At 39.9% G+C, this 20,970-nt stretch overlaps 2 protein-coding genes across 6 annotated transcripts; one reads left to right on the forward strand and one right to left on the reverse strand.

The window, feature by feature from the left end:
• The first annotated feature begins 1,138 nt into the window (after positions 1–1,138).
• Positions 1,139–3,269, forward strand: LOC115688235 (uncharacterized). Its single transcript, XM_030614003.2, has 7 exons — positions 1,139–1,299; positions 1,612–1,659; positions 1,774–1,820; positions 2,391–2,457; positions 2,535–2,578; positions 2,822–2,879; positions 2,961–3,269. Exons 1-7 carry the CDS (start codon positions 1,240–1,242, stop codon positions 3,009–3,011), a joined length of 375 nt encoding a protein of 124 aa, XP_030469863.1. The 5' UTR covers positions 1,139–1,239; the 3' UTR covers positions 3,012–3,269.
• A 1,112-nt stretch (positions 3,270–4,381) lies between these two features.
• On the reverse strand, positions 4,382–15,512 carry LOC115688234 (serine/threonine-protein kinase BLUS1). 5 transcript variants are annotated; one of them, XM_056313822.1, is made up of 21 exons: positions 15,261–15,512; positions 12,555–13,235; positions 10,747–11,001; positions 10,515–10,639; positions 10,345–10,389; positions 10,152–10,233; positions 9,999–10,067; positions 9,732–9,902; positions 9,569–9,634; positions 8,462–8,530; positions 8,243–8,386; positions 8,032–8,105; positions 7,470–7,739; positions 6,571–6,662; positions 6,395–6,471; positions 5,913–6,035; positions 5,792–5,834; positions 5,667–5,719; positions 5,094–5,155; positions 4,937–4,988; positions 4,382–4,692 (listed from the first exon to the last, which is right to left on the reverse strand). In XM_056313822.1, exons 2-21 carry the CDS (start codon positions 12,720–12,722, stop codon positions 4,669–4,671), a joined length of 2,064 nt encoding a protein of 687 aa, XP_056169797.1. In that variant the 5' UTR covers positions 12,723–13,235; positions 15,261–15,512; the 3' UTR covers positions 4,382–4,668. The 5 variants fall into 5 exon arrangements, with proteins under 5 accessions (XP_056169797.1, XP_030469855.1, XP_056169796.1 ...); XM_030613995.2 differs by having other exon boundaries at positions 12,555–13,245; XM_056313821.1 differs by having other exon boundaries at positions 12,555–13,245; positions 15,227–15,512.
• Positions 15,513–20,970: the final 5,458 nt, after the last annotated feature.

The following is a 20,970-nucleotide window of genomic DNA, read 5'->3' on the forward strand; positions in this document are numbered from 1 at the left end:
CATGACCGACGGCGAGCCACCTCGCCCGGGCGGCGAGGTCCGAGCCTCGCCCTCGCCGGCGAGAGGGACCCTCGCCTCCGCCTGACGGCGGCGAGGGCCGTAACGCCCCTCGCCGGCCTACGGCGTGGCCGGCCGCCGGTTGCTTAGGTTGCGCGATCGTCCATGGCCTGGGTGGAAAAAAAAAAATTAAACAATTCAAAATATTATTAATAAAAAGAAATTTGTGTGTAGTTCTAAACGCATTTAATTCTTTTCTATTCCGAAATAGAAATTTTGGACAGTTCTACCAAACGCCTTCAAATGCACAGAAATTGTTTCGAGTTGAGAATAAAAAAATCATTTTGTTTAGAAATAGTTCTAGAGCAGTATTAATGCGATTTAGTGTCCCTGTACGAGTTTGGAATTTGTAAGAATCGTATGTATGAGATTTAGGTAATGTCATGAGACGAAGGAATCGATGCGCATTGCAAATCAAAATATCTAATCTCACCAAGTCATTCCAATTTTACGAGGTTCGACATCTTTGGACGGTGCCCACGACAATCAGTCGTCGTCCATTTGATTCGCCATCCATCTCTATATGGTTACGGTTCATCACTCAATTTCAAGATGATGATGCTTTTAGTATACTTGGTCTTGAACTGTGTACGAGTCTGTGATGCTCGAGGTTTATTAAAGCATGCAAGAGGCAACGAAAGTTGATGGCTGATGCTGATCAAGGCCTAATTCCAAAAAAAAAATATCAATTTTACTTTGAATAACGATTATGGCCCGAACTTTTTTTTTGTCCCATAAAAAAATCGCCAACTTTCACTTAAATTATAAATCCGGATCAAACAATTTGAAAATTTCACCTCATGGGGTCACGTTTGAGACTCGAGTAAAAGTTAGTCTTTTTTATTAAGACAAAAGGGAATTCGGTTTAGAATTATCACTCAAGGGGGAATTGATATTTTCTTTTGGAATTAGCCCTGCTGATCGAACAAGATTCATGGGCGTGAGTCGAACAGTTTTCGACTTGTACAACGTTGGAACATTCGAATCGCGACAAAGGAATTTATAGGCCCATAAGAATCGAAGCCCATTAGTCCTCTCTCTCTCTCTCTCTCTCTCTCTCGCTCTGTGTTCAAGAATCTAAAGAAGCGGAAACGAGAACAAGAATTGCTTCACGAAAAACAAAAGAACTGAATCGCTTGTTCTTTTCGAAGAAAGCGTAGTGGTCGCGCAAGTACAGAGCGTATGGATAGTTCGGTGACTGAATTTCCCGTGCCCCAGAAGACGCTCACGCTTGATATTAAGGTCGGCCCACTTTCCTCCGATTTTTTAACGTTTCTTCTTCGGGGAGCAAGAAGCTGTTGTTCCTCGTTTCCCTTTTCTTCTTGGGGGTTTGGATGGATCCTGTCTGGTTTTGGGTCGCCAAGTTTTTTTTTCTTTCCAAGGCTCTCTAGATGGGTTTGTATTGGGTTCGTTGTTTTGGGAATGAATAGGGTCTTTGTTGCCTTAATCGCTTCTGTTCGTTTGATGCTGTGTCGATGTGGTGATTGTCGTTGTAATTTGGTGGGTTGTCAACTGTTGGCGTTGCTCATTTAGCTGGTTCATGTTTCGTGGCAGGGGAACAAGACGGATTTTGTGATTTGCAGTTACGATGACCATTTCATGGTAAGTTAGAGACTCCCCAATTCCCATGTGTCCTGATTGCAACTGCACGTGCAACCCTTTTTTTTTTTTTTTCATTTTGTTCGCAGGTGATTCTAATGGAAATGATTCTTTTAGGTGATCGTCACTCAAATAGGAGCGATGGGGACAATACTGCATGCCAGGTCTGTTTATTTTACTTTGTACTTCATGATTAGCATGTTTCAGTTTTGTACGTTGTGCTGTGGTTTCGAATTCGGTGAATTTTGCTATGTTTTGGTGCGGGCATTTCTCCGTATTTCAGTTTAGTATCCGGGTATAGTTGTAGAGAAACTATGAGAAGTTATGACAGTATATTCGAATGCTCAACTAAAGTCAAAGCGAATTGAGTATGTTTGTTTATCAACACAATTGTCTTTTTGTCTATTGTAAAGTTTTGAATTTTGGCTCTTGGTTGTACCTCAGCTTCGTGCTTCGGTAGAACATCTGAAATTCTGGATTTCCTGAAAGCTCATTTTCAGCACAGTGTTCTTTATATGTGGAATGGTGTGGGACATTATAAACGTTGAAATGTTTGATCTGAATGAGAATCAGGCTTGGGAGAAGATAGATATAAGACGAAAACTGATCCTATGGAACATATATTGCATTGTCTTTCTGGATAATATTCAGTTCATAAAACTTCCCAGTGCTGTTTTGCCAAAGAAATGTCTAAAGCTCTTGTCCTCTAACTGTACTAAATTCTTCAATCTTAGGAAGGAGGAAGGTGTCTCAATTGATCCTACTTTTAACGTCTCTGTTGTATTTGGTAAGCGAGATGAGGTGAGTTAGTATAACGGCAGCGTGTTTTTTTTTTTTTGCTTTTGGTTGGAACTGACGTGGGGAAAATCTTTTTGCAGCCAATGATGGTGGCGTGTGCTCGTCAGCTGATTGAACATATAAGGTAATTGGTATATCCCCACATAGCCTCACACAGATAGAGGCCAGCTAGGTATATTGATTTTTATTTCTGCAAGGATCTATACGCGTGCCTGTGAATGTGCTTGGCAGGACTTCAACAACTGTTCTAGCACTGCGTAGATTAAAGTACATTATGTGATCTCATGCCAGTGACAGCGGTAGCTTCACATTTTTTTTTTGTAGAATTACTCTTTTGACTGACATTTTTACATGTTTGCGTATTCAGTAATTCCAGGGCTTCTAGGCAATTGGTGCTTTCTCTAGGTCTCAAGGATCATTCGCCGGTACTGTCCACGCGTGTATAGCATACATTTGAATTTGATCAAAATGCATGTTCGCCTCCTCTAAATCATTTGATTTTGCAGGAGACACTGAAAGGAGTTGTTTCTGCTGTAATTGAGAATCGCCTATGGTAATTGCTTGTTTGAACTGAGCATCCCCATTTCCTTCTCAGCAGCACTTGCAGCAGCTAAACTCTAGCAAGAATCCATTTAATTGCAGCACTTGGCAAGCATTTTTTCTTGCATATGCTGAAATATGACCGCAACTTTGAAGAGGTCTGTGTGGTTCTGGATTTTATTCAGCTGTATCATAGTTCGAATTGCATGTATGTTTTTCATCCATTTGGATTCTGGCGAGCTGAGTAACGAGCAATATCGAGAATTTATCCTTAAGATCACCTTTTTTAATGGTTATTCTCGTGTGTCATCACTTTGGTATGTTGCCATCAAAGGAATGCTTTCCACGAGAAATCTTGATCTTCGTAAAGGTGTCTAGGAAGGTAGCTGTTATAAATCAAGTGCGCACCAGTGTACAGAGGCCATGGTGGCTTGTCCATTTTGTAGCGTGGTATAGACTCATTTAGGCAGTAGTTGGTTCAGAGGAAACAGCTATCTGGAGCTTGTGCCTCTGGGAAGTTATGCCTGAGATTGTCTGACCAAGTTATCTGGAGATGAGTAGCGGTGCCCTTATCTAAAAGTGAGTGGGCTGCTTGTGGTTTTAAATTGATGATGAAGTGCTTTTACAGAGTTGATCTGCCGGTTTCCGCAATTTGCTGATCATGGCATCAGTGACATCCGCTCCGATTTTAGTTGTGTGTAGGGCTCTTATAACTGTGGTCTTGGCCATGCGATGTGTTTCAAGATCCATGATGGTCGGAATTCCAATTCCGCCCTGGAAAGGTCTCTTTGGTTTTTTTTTCTTTTGCTCTTTATGTGAACTGATCATCAAGATTTACACCAAGTCAGAAGTTCATGGCAGCTCTTCGCCTACTCTGTTCAGCATTATGCAGATTCCGAAAGCCAGAGAAGGAAGAAGGACAGACATCCTGAGGCAAAAGCTTCAACTAGTGGGCAGCCTATATAATCACGAAGCAACAGTAACAGATCGTCACATGTTACGTTCATGGTCGAGAATCTGAGAATAATATGTACGGCTGGCGATAGATCCGCCACAATGTTAGAATTTGAGCTTGACACACAGTGCTTATCATCAACTATGACTGCCTAATATGAGGCTGGGCACATCATGCGCCAGCCTACTCATTCTTGACTGAATTTCAAGGCACGATTACCTTTCAATTATAACGGCAGCGGATCCCAATTATGCAATGTCTATTACTCAGACCAGGCCTGAGTTGCAATAGAAAGAGAACTCTTCTTGACAATAATCAGAGATAAAACGTAAAAGGGTGACGTGGACACAAACTATAAGGGAATTAATTTAATTGCATTATTGACCGACTGGGAGCTGTCTACGATAGCGGGAAGCCCAGAATGCGAGCAGGGAGCAAAAACACACTTTATTATGGAGAGACGGAGAGACAGAGAGATGGTGTATCTGCCATATCTTTAATAAATTACATGTACAAGCTGCAACTCGAGTAAAGACATCTCAAAACTTAGCGGGGTCAGCCCTTCAAACCTTCACGCGGGTGGGAAGAGTACACGTTTAATCAGGGAAAAATGCGTGGTCGCTTGCTGATCAACCAAAATAGTTGCCATAAAAGAATAAGTTGAAGATGTGAACAGCATCATGCTTTGGTCATCCCTTTTTTCCTCTTGTCTCGGTTTGTCAAAGCTTCAGCTGCTTCTCCAACTGTAAAGCCAGCTTGTAACTCAGTGAAAACAACACATTATATAGTGAAACCAGAAGAGTACATTTCAGCTAGCGGGCGTTTTGGAACATCCTAATGGTCATAAGTCAATCACAAACAATGACAAGAATAGAGCACCATGCAGTGCTTTGATTTCGAAAAAGGAAAAAGTCTTGGTACAAGAGACGTTACAATGCGAAGGTTCTGTTGTTATAGAGGTCCACTGTATTCAACTAAGGTTCTCACCTGGGCATTTTTCAGTTTCAGGTTCTGCAACTCCTCAACAAGGCTTGTAACACTGTTATCCACAAAATGATTTTTCAGAGAAACATTTGAGCAAGTACAATACCTATAAGCAGCTACAAGAAAATTTGTGACATAGATAAATGAAATACAAACATACCATTGCTGCAGATTGGTAAACTGGGATTGCAATTCTTTTTCTCTTGTAGAAGCACAAGACACCTACGAGTCAGAGATTTATTGAAGTATCAAACTAAATGGCATCTTATATATGCTTGCGCATGTTCTACGACATTCAAAATGTGAAAGCAAAAGGAAAAGGTAAACGAAGTAATGGATGACAAAAATGGTGGCCTAGTCAATTCAAAGTCCAACTGGGAAATTGACAAAATGAAAGGTAAAAGGCTTTTTCAGTGCAAGCCATTCAGTTCGCCATGAAAAGTTGTGCCGAATTTCACTACAGAGCAATCCCATATTCTTCCAATGAGAGGTAACACTCCCTCTCTCTAGCAATTCCAGTGCCTCTTCAGGTGATAAGCATAACCCTATTGGGTATCAAATGATATTTCAAGTGCATATCAGATGACCTGCTTTGTACATTGCAGGCTGGTGGCAGTCTTTAACACCAAAAATTGTAGCTTCCAAGTTCTTAAAACTGAGATTTGCCCTTAAATTACAGTGTAGAAGCTATTTAGGAACTGTGATTCTTGCATGCATAAGACAAGGAGATGACCTGTGCCTGCAGAGAATTGCTGGTGCCCACCTCGGCGAAGTCCCCTTGATTACCTGTTTCACATTAAATGAGGAACAGATATCTACGGGGTAAAAATACAAAATATTCACCAATGAGGTCTGTACCAGAAATTTGCTCCGCGTATTTGATAAGCTTAGTGATTTCTTCCTGTCACGCACTTCATTCTTTTAGCAAAAAATCAAATTATAGAAGACAAATCAGAGCATAGCACAAGTAGACGTATACCCTCTGCATGATGTTCTGCTGCAAAATGCACTGCAATGAAGGGAGAAGGGCAGCTGCCAGGCTTGGGGTCACTGGACTGGATGAACCACCACATGCTAAGCCAGAGGAGCAGTTCATCATACCCTGAATGGGAGACAAGCGAGAAAGTTGTTATTGAGCCATAAAGATTTAGTCTTAAGGAGTTCTGCTCTGAGTATCATGGAACCACATAAATTTGGATGTTGTGAATTTCACAAACTTTGCAAGATGGGAACAGGAATTTCAGGGAGGTGAGTGTTTAATCTGAAACTTCAAGTTGAGATGAGTAAACAATTGCACTGCAGAATTCAGATACCTCAAAGCTGGGACTTATACCATATAAAGAATAGGCAGATAAAGTGACAAGACCAACTCAAGTTTTGAGTGGATTAAGAAAAAGTAACTCTTTCTTACATTTAAAAAAATTAAAGGCCCAGTCGGGACCAGAGATGACAACCAATTACCTTAGGACTAACATCTGCTGAAGTGACCTTAAAACGACCCTTACGTTGGATAACTGCTCCTTCTGACGTATCCTCTGCTGTGCATTAGTGATTACAACTAATAAAACTGATTCTCTTCACCTACCTGGAAAAACTATCAATAATCATAAGAAGAGCTCGAAACCACCATAACTTACCAGGTGACAAACAATTAGTGTCTTTCCTTTGGCGATACAACAGAGTCCCACTATAGTTTCGCTCAGATTGATATTTTGGTTGCAAATGATCCCTGAGATCGCATTTAAAGAACCGAACTTGATAAATTTCATGCTCTACAAGCAGACATTATGAAAATCATCTTTCTCACACCATGCTGTAGCCATAAAGATGTTCTCTCAATAGTTCATCCAAATGAGTAAGGGATGGAAATTATTAGGTGCAGTTTACTTTCAAGTCCTAGGAGTAGTATGAGGCATCACAGCTAGCAAAACCGAGACACTGCCCAGTTTCAAGTCCTACATATCGCATACCCTGCACAGCATCTAGAAGTGTCCTCCTCCATAACTTATACCTTACTTTTCTTAACACTGATATCTTCTGTATGATCCTAAGGTCGTCGTTTAACTCTCCAAATCCCCTTAAACCAGTATGTGTTGTCATATCCTCGATTAGCATCACACTGTGTTGTCCCTAAGGAACCCCCTCACATACATGACTTCATTAAGATGTGGAATAATGTCGGAACTACCTCACCAATCGATTACAAAATCACCACACATAAAGGCTCCAGCACACGAGCACCAGGCTTTTTTATTTTTATTTTTCAAGGAAATCTAAGCCTGAGAAAGGCAATGTAATATTTTCTTTTCTCATAAGAATAGAAACATCTCATATGATTGCATCGATGCATTCCCTTATACTATTCCCCAAAAACCGACACATGCAATAGGAACAGCTCAGACAAATGCCTCTATGTGCTCCTTACTATTATTTCCCATAAACTGACATATATTTTATGTGATTACTCACTTATATTGAAAAATTAGGATTTTATCAAAAGAAAAAGGAAAGAAATAGGTTCAACATAGAAAGTTACCTGTCCCCGTTGTCCATAATCTTCTTAGCAGAGGCTACAGTATCGTGTATTAATGGACCACTTAAGAATTTCTTATGATTTGGAATCTCCTGACGTGGTAAAGATCTACTCCGTGCAAAATCATCATTGTCGTCGTTGTCGTTTCTACCAGTATCCTGATGGACAGCTCTCGGTGAGGATTTTGTGGGAAGCTGTTCATCAGAATCTGATCGAGTGTCATCCCAGCTAGGACTCGTATTTACATCTTCCTCACCAACATCAAAACACTCTCTACATCAAAAGTTATGGCTCCAGTAAAAGAAGGTGAAAAAGACTGAAAACAGAAAGGCGGATCATTTCTCATCGGATCTTCTATGGTTTTTTATGACCAAAAGGAATGCATGGAAAACAATAAGCGCAAAGCAAGATAATTTCATCAGGCTAAGAAACAATGGCACTTAATTTCTTGGGAGAGAAGAGGCATATGGATACTCCAAAAAACCAGGAGCTGCATGAAGTTTGACAGAGGAAGGAAAATGAACATGAAGGAGAGTGAAAAAGAATAAAGATAAAGCAGTCATACTTGAGTGCTTGAAGTGGTTTGATAGGAAATGAAGCAAGTGAGCTCTTCAAATCATGAAAATCATTTAAAGCATCCTGGAACAAAAGGTTAATAATATTTATCAGGAGAAAATAGTTAATGGAGCTCCTGATAATGTTCAAAAGAAGACCATTTTACAATAAAGAGTTCGAAACACCATGATAACACGTTTACACAGCACAATAAGTGATACCTCCTGACCAGACGCAGTGTTTGAATGGTTAACCAACTCAAGTGACATTCTCTCTCTGAATCTCCCAGAACCATCATGTCTCTCCTTCTGCTTTATGGACGCACGAGAGTCTTCATTATTTGGCACATCATCATTTTCCTGAATCTGACAATAACAAATATCAAGAAATAAGTCTTTTAGCAATTAAAAACCTCAGTTGACAAGAAATAAAATACTCACAAGGGCAGCCTGACTTTTCAGATCTTCAAGGTTGAAATTCCATGCACTAATTCCTCTTATGTATTCTTGCTGCAGCAAACAAGTAATTTGTAGTAAACCATTGCAACAAAAGAGCAAGCATCTAAACCAGGGAAACTAGTAAACAAGGATTCTGCAGTGTTGCATGCATAGCAGCATAGATGAATTAGCAAATCCTTCTTCAGCAACTTACTAAAGTTGAAATACAAGACCACTTTTCAAAGCATCACTAAAGTGGGGAATTAAAAGAAAAAGAAAGAAAAATGCGCATAAGCAACACTTAAGCCATTTAGTCCCTGTAGGTTGCAATAAGCTATCCTTTAGCCCTCTCATTTGTAGTAGTGAAAATTTTGTATGCAGGTCATTGACTCCTCATTTCTCACAAGTCATGAATGTACAAACAGCCTCTAAAATTTTAGATGAGTTCTCAAATGGTCCTCGAACATTTAGAACAACTCAATTAACCTCCAAGATTCTCAGATGCAGCAGGGTGCAAAATTGAGTTTTGACTGGGGAAATTACATCAGTTTAATGCAATAGCTCATTCGTGATTTACCTACTTATAGAAAAGGAAATAGGATTTAAGTACAGCCGCTGTTCAATTTATCTTTTTTAAGTAATGTATGCTTCTTTTCTTTAAACCAGATACTTGTCCAAAGAGCATAAAAATCTCCCTAAGCACAAACGCGCAAAGGCCATTTTAAGAACCATTCAAGCGCCTTTCCATCATATTCAGTTCAAAGCAAATCTTCGGAAATTTATTGCACATTTTTTTGGAATGACATTTGCTTTGGACTTTTTACTTACTGTAAATCTTGTGGTGCACGCACTTTGACTTCTTTTTTTATAATAAGCACTTGAAACTTTCATAGCATATTAATATTGACACATAGTAGTTTTTCCACAATTTCCAAAGGTTGGATTATTATTGTAAAGCTAGACAAGGAACTGAAAAAGTACTTTTGACTTTTGATGAGTCCGGACAAACAACCCAAAAAGCAATGTGCTGAATTGTTTCACATTCTGGCCAGAACATGTTGCATGCTATCCCGCCTTTTGCTTATTATATAGGGAAGCCATAGTCCTTACCTGAGATAATTGCTCTTTGTCTTCATAGAGAGCCTTATTCTGAACAAGAAGAGCAGCTTCTTGTGCCTGAATATCCGAAAAATGTCAGAGCAGATGCACACTTGCATGGGCAAGGCCTCATGACACAACAGACTATAGATTGCCAGAGTTAGGAGCAAGAGACCTTCAGCTTTTTAAAGCGCTCACCCAGTGGAGCAAGGCCATTGAGAATGGTTCGAGCTAGATATTCGGTAGGGCGTGCATGTTTAAAAAAACTGTGCTTCAGAAGCTTCTCTGAAGTAGGACGTTTCTTGGGGTCCTTCACTAAGCAAGTGGCTACCATCTCTTTGAAAGACTAACATAGTAAGGCACCATTAGAACCATACATGATCACAGTGATGTAACTACAACGATTTGGTATACAACAATCATTTCTTCTAGATAGACACACCTTTGAAAATCTCTTATCTCTTTCGTAGTCCAGGCCCGGAGGTGCATTTTGTAAGGTCATCAGCAGAACCTACAGAAAGAGCTAAAGGTGTAAGAAAAGCTAAAGACGACATCTAGTCATGTCCACCAGTCTCAAAAGCAAAAAAAGGTTTACTTTCATTGGTGGATACTTGGAAAATGGGGCATGCCCATGCGCAAGTTCAAGTGCTGTTATTCCAAATGACCAGATGTCTGCTCTGTTAAAAAATAAACAATAACTTAACTTAATCATAAAAAAAATTAACTTTATGCATTAGAAACAAAGGGAACTTGAAAGAGGGGGTTCAAGACATAAGCAGTGCACTCACTTAAAGTCATATCCGTGTAATTGCTGCATGACCTCAGGAGCCATCCTGAGAGGATAAAGTGCAGTTAAGTATATGAATAAATCATACTATTGAAAATGCATTTGCCTTACAAAATATGATCATATATTGGACTGTCACATTGCATTACAACAATTTAGAGGCAAATTTACCAGCATGGAGTCCCAACAAAGGTATTTCTGGACCGTTGTCTATCTCCTGTATCGAACATGCATGCTGACACTCCAAAATCTGCTAACCTGACTGCACCATTGTCATCGATTAATATATTCCCTGCCTGCATTCATGTTGGTGAATATTGATAATATAAGAATGGTACGTTAATATAGAAAAAAACCATATGAATTGGACCAGAAAAGACAGTGCGGATAGCAAGCAAAGCACCTTCACATCCCTATGAATATGTCCATGTGCATGGAGATACACAAGTGCCTTGAGAACCTCATGCAACAAAGTGGCAATAGCTGGCTCTTCAAGACCTTCTGGGTAAGCAGATTTCATAATGTGAAGACAGGATCCTCCAGCCATGTATGGCATGACAACCCAAAGGCTGTGGCCAGCAGTAAAGGAGCAGTGCGCACGCAATAGATTTGGATGATTAATCAAACTCATTGTCTGTACCTCTCGCCGGATACCATCCTGTGCAAAGTCATTAGAAAGATGCATGAAATTAGGAAAAAAGATCATCATTAGAAATTTTCAATGTTGAAGGAAAATATAGAAAATTTATTTCTTAAACTAGATTTTGCAATTGAAATTACAGTCATCATTTGTCTTCATTGTTTTTCGTAAGACAAATCTTATTAATAGAGAAAACTGTTTAAGTACATGAGGAAACTTGTTTTCAATATTTTCAAACTTAACTCATAACATCTTCAGAGCTCAAACATTTCTTCACATAGCAAAAAATAGATTGATCCAAATGTCAATTCCATCATAAGCTCTTGAGTATCTGCTCAGAGGTAATGAAGTAACAAAGGGAAAAAAAAGCCCTAATCCACATGATCAAAGTCAGTCCAAATGAAAATGTCTTAGAGGTTAGCGGCTGTTATTCAAGAGGACTCAGCTCTCTCACATGATCACATTCAATGTACCCCCGCCCCAGCCCCACCAAGATTTCAACATGGTTTTTATGTCTCCAAGCCTCACTTGCACACACCTGTATGTCTTTCAATTGGACATATTCTGCCTTTGCGAAATAAAAATTATAGTGAATGGTATACATGATCAAAAAAGCTACTGAACATGTAAAAGTAGATAATCTAAACTACAGGAAAAGATATACAGAAAAATAGTTCCATTTGTAACTTTTATGCAACTCATATCTCCGTCTTTTGACATATGTCATATATACGTCAGTTCAAACACCTACTGAATTAGACCCTTGCTACATCATTAACAGTCTATCTTGGCATCAGATGCTCGTGTACTTTTTAGCTTCACCTAATAATGTAATCTACTCATATGAGCCTAATCTTATCTTATGTTCATTCTATTTTTTTATTACACCAGTACATGAATATGCGCTTACATGTCATTAATGACCGACACAAGGTGTACACTTCTTTATAGTTTGGCTAGTCATACATAAGAGGTACAAGAAGATGATGCAACAAAACCTTCTTCTTCTTTTTCTAGTTTAGCCAACCAATTACGGCCAGTATGAGTTGGTTTTTTTTAAGCAGAGCTCAATTGACTTTCTCCCCAATTTAAAAAATAATAATAATGCGTTTATAAACCAAAAATTTCAGATGATTCTAAATGCCCTTAGATGTCTATATGCAGGTATTTTAAAGATGAGAGGTGCTTAGCATTATATAAATTGGAGTCTCAAACACTAAAAGCAAAAGCAAAAGCCAAAACTTAAAGGTAAAAGTCAATCCCATGCAGAACCTTGATAGCTACCAAAAATAATCAGTCTAGACAGAGATTAGCAGCAAAAGTAGACAAGCAAGAACTCATTACACATTCTGTCCAAAAAAAAAAGTACTTATTAGCATGATATCTATGCATGCAAAATGAGTTTCTAAAAATAAGTGAAGCAAGCTGAAATCATGCTCCAAAGTATACCATCCTGTTATATCACATGATAAGTACAATATAATTACAATTGAAAAGGTACCAAAGCCACTTGGAATGAGAATATACAAAAAGAAACTCTCAACAGACCACGGAGAAAGCAGAGCACATACCAGATCATTATTACACTTCTCAAGATCAAGCACCTTGATAGCAACTCTCTCATTGAGTGGACTGCAGAGCGCCCTGTAAACAGTGGCACTGACACCTTCACCAACTTCCTCAAAGAGCTTATAGTCCTTTGCATTGAGGGGGAACTTTTTATCTGGTGTATGCTCCATGGTTTCTTTTGGACCATAACCCTACTTTTTGAAGACGATGCACAATATGTACACTCAATAGCAAAGCGTCAAATTGTGGGGTTTCTTCCAATTCCAAAGCATGGCTCCTTTGTTCAGCACAGAGAAACAAAAGCTTATGGTGACTCCATTAAAACAATTATAGATTGAGCAATTTGTATGGCATGCACAACCATCCGATCCTAAAATCACTGGCTTATCTCAGGAATTACAGACACGGTGTAAAGAGTGCTTAGGATTTCTCTTACTTTGAGAAGAGGAAGAGACTGTACATGTTCAAGTATTTTTAGAAAGTGCAATAAAGCAACTAAAAATAATGACTCTGGAAGAAAGGCTTAATGCCGTGGGAGTTTCAGCCCAGGCAAGGCAACAATCACTTCTACTTATAACAGTGTCCAGCCGATCACCATTGACGCTCCTCTCTGAATAAAGAAGTCTATCGTCTAGATGGGACCAATGTCTTCTGCAGCACTGCAGTCCACCAAAGTCCAATTCCTGGTGAAATCTGCAAATCAAATCAAGCACATGATGGAAAGAGATGTAAACCCCAGTCCAGGCAAGAATTGTTAGGAAAATCATACATAAATGCAAGAAGCAAGATTGTAGGTATAATCAATTGGAAAGACATAATAACACATGCACATGTATAAGGTTTCAAATGAACAGAAGAGAAGAGTCAATAAAAGACAAAACCCGTTATGGAGATGATAGGACAAGGCTAAGGCTGTAATCTCGATGGGACTAGGATGAGCTCGATGAATAAAAAAAGAATTGGTAGAAATTCTCATAGGTGAAGAAAATTATACCTAAGTTTAGGATACTAGATAATAAACACAAAAGGGACAACATCACTATCTGAAGCTACATCACTGAATGAAGTTGCTAGGTCAAAATATTATATAACTAGCAAGAAAATTGCTGAAACAGCAACTCTGAAAAGCTTATATGAACCAGTGCTGCAGTTTCAAATCATCGGCCATGACATAAGTTTTAAGTTCGGTTCTTATTTATCACAAACTGCAGTTTAATTGGCCCAAGCAAACTACCTACCATGGTCTGCCAAATCCATTGAGCAGACTTGGTCCCCTTTCAGAATATAATTTGAATCTGGGTAAATGGACATATCATCAATAGGCTAAATATCTTGAAGGCCGTTCATCATCTCCCTTCTCTGTCCAACCTTCATTCTACATCACAAAAGCGCACACAATAGTGGATCTTGGACTTGAACTTCTCAATATGCCTCCTCAAAGAATATCAAAATTCACAAAACCATCTTGTTAATGAGTATCCTGCGCACTTGTTAAGCATACTAAATAAGGAACAATTCACTTTCCAAAACAATACTCATGCTGCGAGACAGCCAATGCATTGAAAGTTGCGAATTTTCCATAAATAGTTTCTCAACAAGTGCACTTGGGGCAATCATTAACGAAATCCTTTAAAAAATTCTTAGATAGACCAACTATTTGTACAATAGCCTTTTCTCACCTAAATGTCATGTTATCTGATATCTTCCAACAGGTCTAATCCTTTTCAGGTCCACCTTACCAATATATGAGTTCACTTGCACTGCCTAAGGAAATTCTCACCTTCGCACTTGCACTGCCTTTACCCCCTCAACTTCTTCCTGCCTCGTAAGGCTTGGACCTCACTCACAAACTAATCGTGTTGCTATGATATTCTTGGCACACTAGTCAGTGCCTCACACATATCGATCCGTTCAATGTGCAATTCTGAAAGCGATGGATGTTGACACACCAGATTAGCCCACCAAAATCTCAAGCACCATCGACCCATGGTGACAAAGAATGCAGGATCTAAATGGCCTCCACACTGAGGGGGTCCACAAATTTGATATCTATTGTGACACCAAGCCCGACACACTATGCAAATCGCCCCTTAAAAGAAGTGTTTCGCATTGAGCATTGGAGTAGGCTCCCAACTCTTGACTTGTACATCACACACAATCTCTTTCACAGGCCACAAGGGTCTTGGATATCACACCCAAATTCATTCGAAAGTCGGTGTTCTTAAAAGGACGAGACTTGACAATTACTTGGTATGAGTATACAATGCAGAGTCTCAAGTACATCAAGAAAAAAATTTCACTAGTTTGAACTGGCTCCAATTGAGCATGCTCACTACAGGGAAACGCAATTAGCTTCATCCCAAATATAATTAGGAAGAATAGGAGCCCTATGCTCGAGCTGTTACAACAATCTCCTCCTTAATACATGGCTCAACATTGCACTCAGACTGTGCCGAACCAAGCAACGAATCGAGCTCGAAGGAAACCGAAACTTCTCCCAGAGAAATCTCAGTCGGCACAAGACACGAAGCGGGACACAAATCCAACACAAGCCAAGCAAACCAAACCAAACCACCGAAAGAACTCATCAACCCAATCGGGGAAACAGAATCGCTCGCGTCACCCAATGACAAGAAACTCGTAAAATCGAGAGAGGAGAGCGCGGAGCACGGACCTAGGGATTGGAGGTACCGGGGCAAAGTTCCAACCTTTCGGCGAAGGAAGCAAAAGGGTACCCTCGGCCGGGACCGAATCGAGCTTCCCGAGGATGCAGAGAAAAACTTGGAGACGGCGACGGCGACGTCGACTGGCCAGCTACTGTTCAACTCCTCCTCAAATTTCCTGTCTTAGCTGATCAGTCAGTGAGCTGGTTTTGTCCCCAGAAACGATCAGACACACACACACGCGCGTATACATATCTCCCTACGGATCTCTCTCTCTCTCTCTCTCCTGTCACGCACACGATGACAGGCTTGACAGCAACAAAAGAAAGAAGAGACGAAGGTGGAACGTGGGGATTGGTGTTTTTTTAACTATTTAACCGTCGGTTTCGGGGGTCAACGAGTTGAATCGTTTTTCCTCCGTCGGCTGTAAGAACAAGAACAACCTCGGAGGAGATAAAACAAAAGCCGACGTCCTCTCTCCTTCCTCCAGCCTTCACCCGCGAGCAGAGGCTGCCGTGCCGGAGGTGGGCAGCGGGCCGGCGGCGGCCCGTTTTCCACCGGACCGGACCGGTTGAGGGGCGGCCCGGGGCGCGTGCCGGGCTGGAAATCTCCGTTTGTGTAAAAGCCGCGGGATCTTTTCTATATGCCTTTTGAGGCCCCAAGCGTTGGCCCGTAAGGACGTTTTGCTAAACATCTTGCCGGGTTGGCCTTGAAGCGTGAGCATCGCGCTGGATCCGATTCTAACCCGTACCGGCTCTTCGCCGTGAGGAGGTGGTCAAGGGAGCAGCGGCGAAGGCACGGGGCGAGGGGCGAGGGGCTGGCGGCAGAGGGCACGAAGGAGCGGCCAAAAAGCAGCTGCTCAATGCTTGTCGTAGAAGGAGTACGTGGTCATGTCAATCACTCCGTTGATGTTATCAAATCCGGTACAATACATAGAGATAGAGATACTAATTATGTTATTCAATCATATAAGAGACATCTTGATGGATTGATCTTATTCGATACATTTGTCTGGTAAGCTATGTGATAATCTACGAACTTGAACGGATTTAATTTAACTAATATTCAGCTCGTGAGCTTCGCAGTAACTTACCAAGTAATTCTGAAATGCATCTTAACTAGCTCGTGTATATTAGGAAGTTGATGAAGTGGGAAATTAACGGAGAAAAGTTAACTATGTCATTTTTTATTGTCTTTTCTATTATTGAATTAAAATATAAAGTTTGGATAGTTAAAAATGACATGAATTCCACTTTTCACTTTAGAATGTCCAACCTAAATTTTAAATCGTTTGGTAGAAAGAGAGAATATGAATATAAGACTTATTGAAACACTAAAAATAAGTAATGTGCAATATCTTTTAACACCCAATCTCATATGCATACCAAATCGAGAGCATCACATGGAATTAATGAGTAAAGAGCCTCGCATGCGAAATAAATGGAGGACAAAATATGGGTTCGATACCAAGTTAGAACGTTGGACCGGGAGATTAGATCTAGCCATAAGAAGAATTCTTGGTCTTTAATCGAAAAACTTAAATTTATTAGGTGAAAGAAAACCACATATATTTTCCGACCTATTGAAACCCCAGAAAAACGAGTGAAGAAGGATGCTTTGACAAGAATAAAGTAGACCGAAACTCCTCTGAACAAGCTAATATATGCCAATGTCGAGTAAAGGACAACGTCTTCATGAGTCGTTATCTGATGTTTGGAGACACATTCGAGTAAAAGACAACGTCTTCGTGAACATCGTGTTGGATCCCATTCTAACTTGTATCGATGGTCGCGGGTCGAGGGGCTGGTGGCGGAGGGCATAAAGGAGTGGCCGAAAAGTGGCGGCTCGGCGCTTGTTGGAGAAGGGGTTTGTGGTCATGTCAATCACTGCTTTGATGTTACGAAATCTGGTACAATGTATAGAGATAGAGATACTAATATGTTATTCATTCATATCGGAGACATCTTGATGAATTGATCTTATTCGATATGTTTGTCTGGTAAGCTCTGCGATAGTCTACAAACTTGAACGGATTTTATTTATTTGACAGGTCGAGATTTCTCGACACATATCTAGCTAGCCAGTTTCTTTGTATTGCGGTAACTTGAACATATATAACTTATTTGATGGGTCGAGATTTCTTAACTAATATTCAGCTCACTGGCTTCTTTGTATTGCGGTAACTTACCAAGTAATTCTGAAATGCATCTTAACTAGCGGGTGTATATTAGGAAGTTGATGAAGTGGGAAATTAACGGAGAAAAGTTTACTATGTCCTCTTTTATTATTGAATTAAATGATACAGTTTGAAAAGTAAAAAATGAGACGAATTCCACTTTTCACTTTAATATATAGTTGTTAAAAAGATAATTTTTAACACGAGCAACTGTAGAATGTCCAACCTAAATTTTAAATCGTTTGGTAGAAGGAGAAAATATGAACATAAAACTTATCGAAACACTACAAACAAGAAATGTGCAATATCTTTTAACACTCAATCTCACATGCAAATCAAACTTAGAGCATCGCGCGAAACTAACAAGCGAACCTCACATGCGAAATAAACGGAGGGCGAAATATGGGTCCGATACCATGTTAGAACGTCGGGCCAGGAGATTGGATCTAGCGTAAGAAGAATTTTTTTTATCTTCAATCGAAAAACTTAAATTATTAAGCGAAAGAAAACCACATATATTTCGGACCTCTTAAAATCCCAGAAAACGAGCGAAGGAGGATACATAGACAAGAATAAAGTAGACCGAAACTCCTTCGGACAAGCTCATGTATGCTAACGTCGAGTAAAGGATTCATGAAAACGAGTACTGAGGGCGCGTTTTAGTCCCTATCCCATGTTTGGAGACACACTTAAATTAGGATTAGGCCCAGAAAAGTTCAGACAAAATCAAACATTATCTCGAGATCTTGACCAAGCAAAGCATTAGGTAGGAAGAGCGAAATTATTCAATAAATGATAGAGCTTATGATGACAGTCAATAATAGCACGTGCCTCCTACCGAAGGGGAGATTGGATTTTAGAGGGAGAGGGGAAGTGCGAAGAAATTTCGGAACGGTGGGGGGGAATCTCGCGGTCCCAAGTAATCTCCCCGCGCCCACGGCGGGAGTCTTTTGTTGCGAGCTTGGGGGGGACTAGGATGGACGAGGGCAACGTGGGAGACGACGACCTTCGTGTCCGCATGAAGGGGTCGCATCGGCCGTGTCGGTTGGCTTCGTGGAAGGCGGGGGAGGGGGTACCCATCTAGCCATCCCCCCAATTGACGGGGGCGAAAGAAAAGAAGGGAAAAAAGGGAGTTTGCCCGGTCCATAATCCACGCTAGGACTTTTAGGGTCTATTTGATAATCCGACAAACAATATCCGATTCTATTTTTTTTTTCTATTTTCGAGAACAAAAAAAAAAGAATAGAAATCCGTTTGGTAAATTTTTTATTCTCGGACATAAATTTGTTCCCAGAATCAGTTTTGGAATAGAATCGAGAATAAGGAAAATGTTGATTCTTGATTCTGGAAACAAGAATTAGAATTGAAAAAGAATTTTTTTTTCTTTCTTCTTTTTCTTTCCTGGCCTATGGCCGGTGGCCGGCGAGGGCTATACCCTCGCGGCCTGGGCGAGGGTCGCCCTCGTCGAACCCTTGCCAGATCCGGCGAGGGCGGCCGTCGTCCTCACCGGCCCTGGCCTATGGCCGATCGCCGACACCGGCGACCTGGCCATGGGCCAAGGAAGGAGAAGAATAAAAAAAGAAAAGGAAAAAAGAAAAAAAAAGGAAATAAATATTAAAAAATTTAAAATATTATTAATAAAAAGAAATTTTGTACCGATAACAAACGCATTTATGTTCTTTTTCTAATCTAGGAATATAAATTTTAGGCGGTTACCAAACGCCTTCAAATGCTTAGAAATTATTTCCGGGAATGGAATAAAAAAAAATCATTTCTGAGCATAAATTGTTTCGGGAACAAAATGGTTATCAAACGCACCCTTAGCGGATCCCCAAAATCATCCTAAATAGACCCCGATCCATCCCGGGACACCTCATGTTACGTTCGGTTGTCTGCATTTTTTGTCGAATGGGACTGGAGATGATGAGATGTGAAATTCGGGAATTCTGTTATATTATGTCTATAAAGTCAGATACATTCATATTTTATTACGTTCATTGTTTGGGAGGAACCGCATGTCGTGCGACTAGACTCAGAAATGCATAAATGGAGATGATAAGAATTTCTCACAATTCACTACTAAGGAAATTGCAAATGCACAAATGGAGACAACCTTCCACAACAAATGAGCTCGTTTGCAGTATTCATAAGCTACACGTTCGATCATGATGAGAATTGTAAACGGGTTACGACGACATCAACTAGATAGATCAGCCAGCAAGTGCCAAATCCAATAAAAGAAATCAAGCATGATCCTTTATCTTCGCGGTTCTCAAAAAGTATAGTGTTTCGACTCTCTTCTCGCTTTCGGAAAGTTCAACATGAACTAGAGAGCTACGGAGGAGAAGGAGCGTCGGCTTTGTCGCGTTTTTATGGAGCCTTGACGTGAACCAAAAAATTACAGAAGTGTCGTAAAGTTTGAACAAGAACCGTAACTACATAGGAAAAGGACAAAGAGATGCTAGCATTTTCTTAGAAATCTCTTTGCCCTTTATTTTTGGAAAATTGAAAAGATCCTTTTACGGTAGAATTTGTTCATTTAAAGATCTGGGTTAGTCTACTTCCTTTTGAAAAATATTTTCCTGAAGTCATTTTCTGGAAAATGTTTTCCCAACATAATTTTCCGTGTTGGTGACCAATATGAAAAAGTTTCGGAAAATATTTTTATTGGCGCGGCGCGAGGCCGAGTGGTCGAGGCGACAGCTGCCACGATCGGCGATCGGCTGGCCGTGATGGCAGCGGCAGCATATGCACAGTGGCGGCGACCTTAGTGAAAAGAAGAAGAAGTTCAGGAAAATGATTTTGCTTTTGAAGAAGCGGAAGTCATTTTCCATAGACTTAGGTTATTTTGTGAGGGGGAAGGAAAATATTTTCCCACGGAAAACGTTTTCCGCCCGAACACCGGAAAACCCGGAAAATATTTTCCGGAGAATATTTTCCAAACGAACGGAGCCTAAGATCCGGGTTAGTCTACTTCATTTGATTAGCTCATTTTTTTATTATTTTCTCTCTTTTTTTTTTTTAATTTCGTTTCCTTTTTAATTCCCTTCCATCGTTTCTCAATTAAAAAATATACTAATATACCTCAAATACTAATATGCGTAAAATATGTAATAAGTATAAAACTTAATTACACGTATATAGAATATATATTACAGAATAAAAATAAATTCAAATATATATAAAAATAAGAATAAATAAAAATAATTTTTTTATTCTTTTATTTAAGAAAAATAGATTTTATACCATGGACATAAGAAGTCATATCCACCTTCATCCCAACCCCACATAAGATATTTTTATCCGGGCTATATCCCTCTTATGTATGACTTTCTCATGTTTTTTGAACATAAATCAAATGTGGGATAAGATATATTTAATCACATCTCGACTTTTATCCCAGCTATCAAACACAGTTTCAGACGATTAGATTGGCTAAAAGGTGTATTGCTTTGGTCTGAATGGCGCGGATTCTACACACGTTCATCTCACATCGGTACTCGATTTAGAAATAGCTACGATCGAGTTCAGCTAAGTTGAAAAACAACCTTTTTCGTCCTATGAAGTATCTTTCCTCAT

This window comes from Syzygium oleosum, unplaced genomic scaffold (assembly GCF_021117445.2).
Source record: "Syzygium oleosum isolate NSW1041296 unplaced genomic scaffold, Sole_v2.1 Sole_v2.08, whole genome shotgun sequence".
Lineage (NCBI taxonomy): Eukaryota > Viridiplantae > Streptophyta > Magnoliopsida > Myrtales > Myrtaceae > Syzygium > Syzygium oleosum.

Bases quoted from the DNA above. Each gene is read 5' to 3' on its own strand.
- LOC115688235 (XM_030614003.2), top strand. From the start codon at position 1,240: ATGGATAGTTCGGTGACTGAATTTCCCGTGCCCCAGAAGACGCTCACG. The intron at 2,458-2,534 runs GTGAGTTAGTAT...ATCTTTTTGCAG, and splicing joins TATTTGGTAAGCGAGATGAG to CCAATGATGGTGGCGTGTGC. The intron at 2,880-2,960 runs GTACTGTCCACG...TTGATTTTGCAG, and splicing joins GTCTCAAGGATCATTCGCCG to GAGACACTGAAAGGAGTTGT.
- LOC115688234 (XM_056313822.1), bottom strand. From the start codon at position 12,722: ATGGAGCATACACCAGATAAAAAGTTCCCCCTCAATGCAAAGGACTAT. The intron at 10,234-10,344 runs GTGAGTGCACTG...ATTTTTTAACAG, and splicing joins TTACACGGATATGACTTTAA to AGCAGACATCTGGTCATTTG. The intron at 6,663-7,469 runs GTAACTTTCTAT...ATGCGATCTCAG, and splicing joins ATTATGGACAACGGGGACAG to GGATCATTTGCAACCAAAAT.